We start from the raw sequence: 13,024 nt of genomic DNA on the forward strand, positions 1-13,024 counted from the left end.
GGGAAAGAGAGAGGGGAGGAAAGCGGCAGCGCAAAAAACGCGGCGCATGATTTGGAGAATCTCAGTGAGGGCACTGATTTGCAGAGTTCCATTCCTACACTACAATGCCAAGTCTAAAAGCCTTTTTTTCCAGAAGATGGAATGGGTTTAGAAGACTCCATGAGAAAGTAAATCCACTATTTACTCCAAAACATGCTTTCATATTGATGCTACTTCCTACCTCCAAAGTACTCAGTCAAGAAAGGTGATCAGTGGAATCTTAGAAAGCTGTGCTCAGGGTTGTAACTTCCCAGGATAACTAAACAGGGAACAAAGAATAAGGAACCAGGCTCAAGGACCTCTCTGTTCAGGGCAATGAAGACAAAAAGCCAACTGAGAAAAGTCCCTGTGCTAACTGGCCAAGTATAAAGTTGTGAACACAGAAGTTCTACACAATGACACCTCCAAACCAGTCTTTACTGTTCTAGAAGCTAAACTAAGTAACAAAAGAGACTTTTATGAATTAAATTTCCAAGCTCACTAGCAGTGAAGCAAAACATCAGAAACTACAAAGAAAAAAAAGGAAAAGGCAGAGAACATCACTAGGCTATCACATAATCCCTGACGTCTGCACTTTGAATGCTGTGTTCTATTGTCATTCCACTGACTTGAGGAAGTAGAAAACAAAAATGGGACAATAATGAATGAACCAAATAGAACAGCTAAATAGAAGTGGACTCATCAGGCTGAAAAAAAGATGACTAAAGGAGGCTCTCACAAAGGATTACAAATGCCATGACTACGCAGCAAAGGGAACATAAAACAGCTGCTAATTATCATTCTCAAGAGATAAATGACAAGACACAATAGAAGTTATCAGGTGGACAGGCCAAAAGTAAGCAAATTTTCAAACCAGCACATTCATAAACTGTGAAAATTACTAGCAGATTATTTTGTAGATGCCTGGGTCCCACATAGGTTTGAACACAGATGCAAGGAAGGAGTAAACACATTCAACAAAAGCCTACAAACAGACACCAACTGCAAATCAGAAAGCCTGGACTGCAAACTGTAGAAAACTGGAAGAATACATCAGAACTTTGAAAACAATCTTATTCATATTCTGTATTTCTTCCAATGCATTCATGAGCAGCAACTATCAGAAAAACAAACATCAGAAAAAGAATATGGAGTAAGACAGCCTTTTCTGACTTCAAATGGCCACCCATTCTACTTGAAAATATGTCAGAATTTGCTCAGTTTCCTCCTTGAAGCACTGGTTCCTATGACCCTCAAGACAGCAAGCCTGAAAAAAAACCCCATGATTAGATCTTTTCTTGTGGAAATACACAGAATGAATACACACTGGAATAAAGTCATTCCTTAGACTACAGCTTGATATGCTGTACAGAGCTATCCAAGCTGATTTGACAAAACTTTAAGAGGTTTTATTTTCACAATCATGTGGAAAAAAGTACATTTCCAATAAACTCATTTCCTTCACTTCAAAGCACTTTAATCAACTGCCATCTGAGCTAGCTCACAAATGAAGCTTAAGGATATGTAAAATATTGAAATATACTTACAAATATGGGTCGAGAAGCATACTCTTCTTCAAACAACATCTGGAGTGCAAAAAGAGCTGCCTACAGAAGAATATGTTGCAAAACATTAATGATGTTTTGAGAGTTCTTCAGATTGTTCATTTCTGTTTGTTTCTATGGGTTTGATGCCCTTTTTATTTATTTATTTATTCTATGGCTGTTTATGCAACTTGCTAGCTCATACTGCCTGCCAGAAGTTACTACACTCAGTACTCCCAGCATCTTCCAGATGTTCCAAAACACGTTTTGGTAACAAGTAGAAAGGAAGCATCACAGGGAAACCAAGAAAGACCAAGACTACCCTGAAACCCAAATCACGTCAGCACGTGGTTCCTCCTCACATCTGCAGCACAATCCCCACCCCAAATATGGTTTTATGTACTCTTCCCAGTACACACTCACTGCCCTTGAGTCTGTTTAGACATGTAGTTTCCAAAGGGTTCCAACCACCACAAATTTTTACAGTAACAGCTGCAAGGGACTCCTTTGAAGGTCCTGAAAATGTCCTCCCTCCTTAGGGTAAGAAAGCCACCTGTGAACACGCCCTTAGCATTATGTGAAGCCTACAGGCTCCTAGGCAAACCTCCACGATGACTGGTCAGATCTGCAAATGGCAAGTGATGCCACTGCACACATTATTCAGCCTGTGGCAAAAATCTAAAGAAACACCGTGTACACATCCAACGAGACTTTTCCATATAAAATCACAAGATAGTTTTAAGTACCCTAACACCACCACCCCCTGTGCTGAGCAGTTATATTAGATAAAGAAAGACGTGTTAAAATCCCATGAATTGTGGCATATTTCAACATTTTATTCCTTCTATTTTACCCTTCTAATCTTCTATTGCAAATTGTTCTGTCTTAAAACTGATGGCAGAGTTCCCCCTGCCCCCACCCCGCAAAAGACACCTTTTAATAGAACTGCCTTACAAACCTTCCCACACCAGAAACCAGATTCACTGGGCATTCCCTCTCCAGTGGGCATTCCAAGCATCCCTTGGACAGACATGCTTACAGTGAAAAATATAATCAGAAGTATTTGGAGATGCTGAGCAATACAGTAGAGCTTCTGGGAATAAGAGGACAGCTGGCACAGACAGCCAGAAAGACACAAATGGCACATATTAAGAGAAACCTTCTGGGAAAGGCTGATTAAAAACCATCTCCTCACATTCTACCCACTTCAACTGAAGCTATCAACTGAAGAGTCTTTTCATATATTTAGTCAACAGTAGCTGATAGCTCAAAGAATATTATCCGGAATTTCCTTAGGTAGTAGACCAAATACTTACATTAGTGTTGTGGGATTTTTTCCCCAGAAGTCTCACCTTAGCATTGGCAGTGTCAAATATGGTTTCCACCAGTAAGACGTCAACTCCTCCATCCAAAAGTCCTTTGGCTTGCTCTGTATAGGCTTCAACTAGTTCATCAAAAGCTGTAAAACAGGAATGATGTTAACTTCATCTGGAGAAAAACCTTTCAAGACTACTGCCTAAGTCAAATAATTTAATGGTTATAAATACTTACTTATGTTCCTGTAATCTGGTCTCTCCACAGATGGTGACACAGAGAGTGTCCTGTTTGTTGGACCCATGGCTCCAGCAACATATCTCCTAATTCCTAGACCAAGACACAGGAGGGGAAAAAAAACCCCTAAATTATTTACCTCTGGCTTTACAGTGACAGCCAATGTAAAATACCTCAGAGGACACCAAGGCATACATATCATTCAAGGATGAAGAACTATAAAACAGGAAACTCTTGTCTCAAATCTAACAGTTTAGTCAGCACAGGATCATTCAGCACAGCTGACTTTTTTATTTCAATCCAACAGGATATTCAATGTATACTCACAGGACAGAAGAACATTTCTGAAAAGGTCAGCTATCTCAATTAATTTTTCTTCTAACAATCATTTGTCTTTAACACAAGAAACTTCATTTAATTACTCTAAACGCACAGCACAGAACTGTCCTGGCATTTTTCACTGCTTAACCTTATTTGAATGTTGTGGCAGGTGTCATAAAAGCCCCACTCTTTAAAAGTATGTTCCAAATCTTACTTTTTTATTGCATACTATGAATCATGTCAGTAAGGTGCTATCTGAACAGCAGCAGCACTGTTAGCCTGAAATACAGTTTGATGGTAGAATACAAGCAGAAATGAGTCTTGAAAGACAGCATTGTCTACAGCAGTGTAAAGGAGCTCTAAGCCTTCACACATAATGCCTGGAAGGCATCTGTAGAAATGAAAATGAAAATACTAAGATGATTCCATTAGTTGCCGAATAAGGTTAAACCACTAGACAAACACTAGGATTAACTGGTAATCCACATTTACCTACAATCAGCTATCCTAGTTCTGGAGTACAAAGACTTCTACTGTACAAATCTAAGGAACTTCTAACAGTCCCTGCTGAATTTACTTTCTCTAAAACACATCTGAAGATGTGTACCACTTGCAGTCTACACCAGGCAGGCACAGGACAGCTGTGCTGAACACCTTAAAGACCAGATCCTTCAAACATAATGAAATTAGTGTGATATAAACAGAGATATGAAATTGCTGTTACTGTGCGTAACTTGCAAACATGCACAGTGTCATTTTATGTTCCCATAATGTAAACCATCAAGTTATCCTCCTGTTAGCAACATTTCAAAGATGGCAGAAAACTACACACAAGTAAAAAGTTAAAATAATGCTAACCTGTTTGAGCAGTTACAGCGTCTGCTGCTTTTCTGGCCACCTGCGCAGAGACTCTGTTTAATCGATACGCCTGGAACAATTACAGAAAATTACTGAGCAACCTTTAGTTCAGCCCAGGGTAACTCATCCTCAAAGAAACACAACACTTGCATCCAGCAGTTTGAAGTACACTCCAAAGGTTCCAAGTCACACAAGTACAAAACAGCACTATCAAGAGGCTTCAAAAGGACAGCTCAATACATCTCAGCAACAGAGTTACATGGCAGGCTCATCCCACATATGCCCAGCCTACAGATGCTAATCATACAATTTCATTCTTTAAGGTAGTAAATAAATCCTGCTGAGATCAACAGAAGCTGAAAGACAGGACTTTGATGACAAAATTAGCTGACTCTTAAGTCCACTTTTTATTCAAGTAGCGTATTTCCAAGTATTTACTTTCACATATTTCCCATATAATATTTACTTTCCATATTTCACATATAACTCTCAAAACAATACATAACAAATAATAGGCACAATAAACGCAAACTAGAAAGGACTTCTACATACACCAGCACAAACAACACATAAGAAATATCCAGGAAAAAAGCAGTTCCATTGTGGCATTGGTAAGTTGGAATGACTGAAGCAAAACATCCCTGTTCACAGAACTGAGAGATCCTAGGAATGCTCAAACAAAATCTAGGACTGATTATTATTGCCTGTACCTCAGCCAACAAGAAGCACACTATGTCTGTGACACAGCAAGTGCAATGTCCACAGCAGCAGAAAGGAGCTATGATCCCATCACACGGCTCAAGAGGCAGCATGCAGCCAGCAGCACAACACCAATGAATCCTGGGACTAAGCTAACCTTGGCTGCAAGCACATAATTAATATTTAATGTGTAAATAGTTTAGCATTCTTACCAAATGCTCAAGGCCGTAGTCAGCCTGTGCAACTCGGGTGCTGCTGAAAGTGTTGGTTTCAATGATGTCAGCGCCTGACAGCAAGTATTCCTGCAAGACACGAAAGAAACAAAGCTTGAGGTATGGAATGCAAGTAATCCAACTACTTTGTCTCATCCAGTTGACAAAAAGTCACAAATCATTTCCCAATTCAAATCTGATCACACTTTAAAGGCTTTATTCAAAAGCACAGGGCCAAAGCAGTAGAAGTGTTCCATGTAAACAAGTTCCAGAATTTCAGTGTCAGTCACACTTTCTATTAACAAGGGACATTTATAGAGCCACCTCTGCCACTGGAGCACATTCTAGATTTCTGCAAAGTGATATGGTCAGACACAGTCCAATCACCTTCAGCAAGCAAGGGCTGCTGTGGGCAGTTTCAGAAAAGGCCCAAATTAAACAACAACAACAGAAAATATTTGAAAATGTAAATGTTCTGAAGAGATTTGTACAGAACAAAAGCATACTGGGACCAAACAGAAGCTTAGGAGAACTATGTTTTATGCAGAGCTCATTAAAAGTTTAACTAATGACAGAGATTCACAAAACATTTAAGACTTCTACTCCATTTTCGTTGTCTAATTCCCACTGAAGTAAACTGAAATCAATGCAAACTTAAACAATTTTTCAGATTCTAGCCTGCATTTGTATAACCTCTATCAGTTGCCCTTTTCCCTAACTCATCTTTTTGATCCCTTTGAACCCTGGCATGATCATATTCAAGGAAATTAAAACGCTTGAACTGCTAGTTAATGAAAAATACTGATGCCACCATTAAACATAAACCTCTCAGATTTTCCTAAAAGAAGCAGATGAACTCATTGAGTTCAACAGTGCAAAAAAAGTCTTGATCCAAATGACAGCTGAAAATAAATTTGTTTTAAAACACGTTTTGCTGCAAACAAATATGCTTTCTCTGAACTCCTCTTGAAAACACATAAAAATATCTACAAATAGAGATATGAAAATATACAAGCTCTTAAATATCAACCAACAATATATTAATATTCTGACAATTATCTAAACATGTTAAATGATAAAAGCTCTCCAACTTTCCTGTCTACAACTACAGAAGGAAATAACATACTCAAAGCAGGAAGTTAATTTTTGCCTTTGAAAACACATCACATCTCTAACCTTTGAATCTGACTTTGCCAGCCAAGGCACAGCTAACATTTACTTTTTAAGCTACTGATATCTGTGAGATCTAATTCATGAGGTCATTTACAAAAAAATAAAAATATAAAAACCCACCCAAACAAACAAACAAAACAAAACAAAACAAAAAATCTAAACAAAATATTTCTTTGTAGAAATATTTTCATCTATTATTGCAAGTTCCTTCTGTCCAATTCTCAGAAGAAATAACCCCTGGTAGCTCTAAAATATGAAGTCACTACCCGCTGCTCAGAAAGACTCTGACCCAATAGTTGCTGCAGGGATGGTGACCACAAAAGACAGGGTTTTTCAACACTCCTCCTAAAGCACCTATAACTGGCCATGACAGAGATAACAGCAGGTTATTTGGTTTGAATCAATTCATATATTCTCAAGTCATATCACTATTGCTCTGCTAAAACTGCTAAATTCAACTGTTAAAGCAGCTTACTTTATATGGTTATTAAAACCACAAACTCTTATAAATTTCAAGATTCATGAGCACTATTGCTCAGTTGAATTCGATCTACAAATACTTCCTTCTGAAATTTTTATAGGTCAAAGACTGATTCCTTCCAGCTCATCACTCTTAAAATCCAAAGAATGGCAGTTAAAACTTAATTAAAAACTACAGATTACTTTCCAAGTTTAACCAACATAAGCCAAATATGATTCTCATCAATGAAATACAGGCTTCAACTGAATAACAAATAGCTGCAACACCATTCAAGCATTCCAATTACTACAGTAAGACCTATGAATATCTGCAGCTCAATAAATAGACCTAGCAAGTTGTTTTTTAAAAGTCTAATTGAAGACAGGAAAACAATGAAATCTGTTTGTAAATTCCTAATCATCAGCAGATTAGATTGTTTTATTCTCTGGGCCACACGTTAATATTCTAGGGAAAAACAAACCTGTGGAAGCACATACACTCATTAGGAAGCTCATATACTCATTAACTACACAGGCCTGCTTCAGGCTGCCATATTTAACAGCCCTTTAATACACAATTATAGAAACACATCTAGAATTCAGATATGTCCTACTTAGATGCATTTCAAGTGCTAGCTGAGAACAAAAAGAGAAAATAAAAATGAAATAAAAAAGAATCTACAATTAATAGAAATACATCAAGGACATAAGTCAAAAAGGGATTTAAAAATAGCACTGCCTGGGTGACATCAGAAACCAAGATAAAAATGCTGTGCTCACACAACCAGAACAGTCAAATCTGCTCATTCTTTTTCACATGGCTAACTAGCTCTCTCTTCCCTATTCCCAAAGGACAGTGGAGAGCCAGGAGTCTGTGGTATGGAAAAAGGGAATGCAGAGGCGAAGTTCTTCCTCTTTCTCTTGTCAAGAGACAGAAACCAGAATGACCTACCTTGTGTATGTCACAGATTATTTCAGGCTGAGTTATACTCAGAAGGTCATTATTGCCTTTCAAAGGCCTGGAATGATCTTTAAATTCATGCCCTCGGAAATCCGCTTCTGTCAGCGCATGCTGCTGGATCATGGTCCCCATGCCCCCATCCAAAACCATTATCCGCTCCTGCAGAATAGATTCAATTTCATCTTGCACTCTTTTCTGGGGATCTGCTGGAAAAAGATAAACCCAATATTTAAGTAGTTCTGAAATTCCCTATCTATACACACGGCCAACCTGAGCTCTTCCCATTCAAGAATAAAGTAATTAATCCTCTACTGAAATCAGACAGTAACTGGTTTACCTCACCTGCAGTTCCAATCACCTGATGTAAGGTAACAGCAGCATCTATGTAAATACAATTAGGCTCAATTGGTCCTTTACCTAAGGACAGTCACCCACACAGTCAACCACAGATAAAATTAACCGAAGTTCACAAGGGCAAACATGAAAATCTCTACATTAACTAGTTTCCAAAACTGGAAAGTATGATAATTTCCACTTCAGCAATGTCTGAACAGCAATGCAGAGCTGCCTCTTGGTACCAGACACCACACTATAAGTGGTACACAAGCACAAAGCAGAAATTAGTAAATGTCATTAAAAAACCAAACAAACAAATACCCACATCTACTCTAATTGCCTATATCATAATGAGAAAGAGAAAAAAACTGAGCAAACAAAAACAATTTTTCAACTGAGTCCTAAATTCCCTTAGGATTACAGTAGTAAGCAACAACTTGACAAACACCAAGATATGCCAACAGATAATATCAGGCTTTACCTTCTTTTGCATAAAAGTAACAAGATACTCTTTTCCTCCACAGTAATGCCAGAGGAAAATAGATCAGGCAAATCATATGGTTAATTATAAGACATTGAGCAGGGTAAATCTAACCATGCCTGAAACAAAACACTGTAGACATTCCAGCACTATCATTTGAAATGAATGTGCAGCACTGCTTCAAGATCCCAAAAAGAGCCCATCCCAAACATTAATAAAAAGCTTAATCCGAGGCATTAAGAAACAAACAAAAAAACCCAAACCAAAAAAAAAACATAAAACCCCAATAAAACCTCCAAGACCACAGCAAAAGTAATTCTACTTCTCCCCTTTAGAACATACGCAGAATCATTTCAGAATGCAAACACACATACAGAATCACAGAGTGGGTCAGGTTGGAAGGGACCACAAGGGGTCATCCATCCCAACCTCCCTGATCAGGCAGGGTCATCCTTGAGCACATGGCACAGGATTGAGACCAGGCAGTTCTTAAATATCTCCACAGGGAGACTCCATAACCTCTCTGGACAACCTATTCCAGGGCTTGTTCACCCTCACAGTGAAGAAGTTCTTCCTCACATTCAGGTGGAACTTCCTCTGCATCAGTTTCTGCCTGTTGCCTCCTCTCCTGTTGGCTGGCACCATTGAGAAGTGTTTGGATCCATCCTCCTGGTATCCCCCCTTTAGATACTTACAGGCATTGATAAGATTGTACATATAGCAAAATAATCAAACAACCTCTTTACCAAACTACAAGAGTAGGATCCCACAGATGTTTCACAAACATGTGAATGAAGTGCTACTCCTCATCTGTTTCATTCATTTAGCTTCATTTTACTCTTAAAGACTTGTTTTGCGTTTAGGTTATGAACTATCATCAAAGCCCTTGTAAAAAATGAATTATTTCCAAGGCACAAAAACATCCTCATGTCTCATTAAAACTTAACTTACTACTACACACAGTGGTACTTAAAAATCACTGGCAACTGCTAACTGATTTGACTTTTCTTCCTTCTGCATTTGTGCAATGCATCTTCTGTTTTGACATCAGTAGTGTTAAAAAAGCAATGTGCTGGAGAGAAGCTGAGGCCATGAGGAAAGCATTACAAGGTTACATTTATACCAACACTGGAAAAACAGCTCGAAATCAGAAGTAGGCTCAGCATGAAGAGAAGTCAAAGAAAATGTGCTCTCTAACAAGTATGAAGCATTTGAAGGCAGATTAAAACACCAAAAAGTAAGCCACCCTTGCTTCAAGTTGAAAGTTTTAACACCAAACAGGCAGGCTTAGCAGGTTCTTACAGAAGAGCTTAAATCTACTCACGTTAAACCATCAAATTATTCATGAAAATAAAATGAATCCTTGAGCTAAAGGCTTTTAGAAGCAAGACACGAAAAAGCTGTATCTGAAAGTAGGTCTTCAGTGCAGACTCCAAATGGAGTGTAACTCGTGCTTCCAAGAGCCACAGCCCAGTGAGACACACAGGCACTGAAGCTCACTGGTGCTTTAATGAGCCTCCTAAGCCAAATCCTTGGCCCTGAGAGCTGCATCCCAGGCAGCTGAGACAGGCTATTAGAGTCCTTCCAGAACCAGTCCTGCTTTCCATAGGCTTTAACTTATGTGCTTCCCAACTATCTCCTAATCCACACTGAGAAGCAAAGATTTACCCTTGGGCTGAAATCCTGCACCTCACCTGGTCCATCTTGTTTTCTCCACTGTTTGCCTCATGGAACAGAAGCAACGAGCAGTCTACAGTTTTCTGCTCCTAGAAGCACAGATCCTGCCTTATCACTTCAAGAGCCTTACTCTGAAGTTTTCAGAATCTGTGCTTCTTCAGCAGCATCTCAAAAAGTTGCAGGAAATAGGGTGGGAATCATGAGAGTGGCCACCAGTGCTTTACAGAGGGATGCAACAGCTCCAAGCCCACCAAAACCCAATTTACCCATCCTGGCTATGGATAACAACTGACTCTTCTTCCAACAGGAGCATGCACTACTTGTCATGCCCTGGCATATTGATGGTGCAACTTCAAGTTGAAAACAAAGTCTGCAGACAGGTCCAAAAACACCCCAGAAATCAAAGAAGATTGATTCAAAAAGCCATGCTAGGAAGTGCTGAACTCTGTCCTTGGAACAAAAGTAGGGAAGAAGCTGGGAGTCAGTTCTACCAACAAGTACCATAATGTTAATTCAGTATCAGCTCAAGCAATTCCCCTCTCCAGCAAAAACAGGGTATGACAGAGTATTGACAGAATAAAAGAAAAAAATGTTTGGACAAATTCCTAAGCAGGGAAAAATCAGGTCAGTCTTTTCTTTTTTGTTGTTCTTGCTTACATACCCTGCTCTTACCTCTGCTCAGCCAGGAGCTGATGAAAATTTTGTTTAATAAAGGTTACTGGTGAACTTTGGGAAATGGATATCCTTTTCCATTCAGAAGTGTCCATGAAAATAAGCTGCTTTTGTAGCCATAACAGAAATAGAAGGAAACCAGCAATGGTAACAGGACCCAAGACCAATTACCTTGATTTTACACTCCACTGAAACTTAAAACATAGAGCCCATTACCACAGAGTGCTGTAGGGCTGGAACTTGTTTAGAAGACCAAACCAAATGAACAAAAATAACAACACTGGCCTAGAAGTCAATGGGATCAAGAATGCAAAATAAAAAATCCTAATTCCCAGGTTCACTTCCCCAAGGTAAACACTCTGTCTTGAAATCATATGAACAAGGGAATTACTTGTCTGCAACAGAGAAATTATCTGAGTTACAAGAACTTCTACTCCTTGTAGAGTAGCTGTTCATCCCTACAGTCATTCGCTAACAATTATAAACTTCTCCCAACTGTAACCTTTCATGTTTCACAATGTAAGCAACTAAACAGTCAGGGAATAAGGCAAGACGATGTTCCTTCGTCTCCTTATCCCACTCCAATCACATACAGGCCACATGTGCAGAGTTGAAGGCATGTGTGTTTTCCACAAAAAACAGGACTTCAAAGACTGCAATTTGCTCTAAACCAAACTTTTGTGATACCTGCAATGATTCTCCAAAGGTATTGCTTTTTATTATTGATGCTCTTCCATTACAAATTTATTTTTAGTATAAAATAGTCTGGTATAGAAGTACTTGGAAGAGAATAAAGGATTACAAGTTGTTTCCAAAGCTCTTCTAAAGGAGCAAGCCAACTGTGACAGTATTCAAGTGTTTTCATCGCATTAATGTGCCAGAACACAAGCAGAGAAACTACACAGAGAGAGAGGCACTTACGGGACCTGCTGTTTCTTAGGCTGACCAGCTCCTCTCTTCACTGGAAACAGGGCCTCTCCATATTTGCACATCCGAATTCAACAAATCAGCATTCCCCCAACAGCTCCAAGCACAAGTCTGCCCATCATTCAAAAAATTACTGGGCAGCATGCAGAATTTACAGTATTAGTACGTAGAATGGATGCTCTTGCTATCAGCTTGCCACAGACAGCTCATGATAACCTCAGCATTATTTGCTACTCAATTAATTTAATTGTCTTCAACTGGATGCCCTCTGGCAACAATAAGAGCTTCATGAACTGTAGCAACAGATGTTACACAGGTCCCCTGCAACAGCGGGCAGCAGCACCCAGTTGCTATGTTGTTACCCAGCCTATCCAAGGAGAGAAATAGATTGGATCTTACCACTTCACCTGGGGCACTTATGTGCACCTTGCTAATATTTCCATGTCAGCAGCTGTCTTTTACAGAACAGGCAGACAAGATACTTGCATACCCAATGCATTTAAAAAGTTAGCTTGAGAGGCAAACAACCACTACAAAAGTCACTGAATTTTCAGAATAGCAGTGCCCTGTTAGCTGCGCCCACTGTCTCTAGCTAAACATGCAAATGCCAGGTTTAGAAAGCTCCCTGTGTTAGAACCACAACTGTTCATCTTCTGACGTTAAACTATCCACAACAGATATCCATTATTGGCAGGACTCACAGGGAAACAGACCTGCATGGCCTCACTTTGTGGGAAGCCCTGCCCCTCAAAGGCTAATGAGAAACATTGTGCTCAGCTTCTCTATAACCCACTCCTGAACCCAGGTCCTTTGCCTCGCTGCCAGAGGGACACACCACCACCTACTGCCTCATGCCTGCTCACCGGGGCTCTACAAATACCCCCATCACACAATTTGTGCTTCTGTCTATGCAGAACTTCTCTCCCACTGCCACCGCTTCTCAAGCTGCTGCCACAACACCTTCACACTTTCCATTTCAGCCAAACCCATTCGGATCTGCAGCAGGGCAGTTGCTAGCCCATGGCTTGACCCCAAGTGGCACAGGGGAAAGGGCAGGGCAGGGCAGGGCAGGTCACTTCAACATCCTCTTTGCCAGAGGAACCTGGAGAACCCTCAGGCCACAGGAGCTGGATGT

At 39.7% G+C, this 13,024-nt stretch overlaps 1 protein-coding gene across 1 annotated transcript in view; it reads right to left on the minus strand.

The window, feature by feature from the left end:
• The window catches only part of MTR (5-methyltetrahydrofolate-homocysteine methyltransferase), a 51,681-nt gene that overhangs the window by 37,360 nt on the left and 1,297 nt on the right, over positions 1-13,024 (minus strand). Inside the window, exons 2-7 of the mRNA XM_014307918.2 lie at positions 7,788-7,999; positions 5,204-5,293; positions 4,293-4,362; positions 3,114-3,206; positions 2,915-3,021; positions 1,566-1,625 (exon numbers count right to left, since the gene is read on the minus strand). Coding sequence (XP_014163393.1) covers positions 1,566-1,625; positions 2,915-3,021; positions 3,114-3,206; positions 4,293-4,362; positions 5,204-5,293; positions 7,788-7,946 — 579 coding nt within the window. The 5' untranslated portion in view covers positions 7,947-7,999. The remainder of the gene's footprint in view (positions 1-1,565; positions 1,626-2,914; positions 3,022-3,113; positions 3,207-4,292; positions 4,363-5,203; positions 5,294-7,787; positions 8,000-13,024) is intronic.

This window comes from Geospiza fortis, unplaced genomic scaffold (genome assembly GCF_000277835.1).
Source record: "Geospiza fortis unplaced genomic scaffold, GeoFor_1.0 scaffold381, whole genome shotgun sequence".
Taxonomy (NCBI): domain Eukaryota; kingdom Metazoa; phylum Chordata; class Aves; order Passeriformes; family Thraupidae; genus Geospiza; species Geospiza fortis.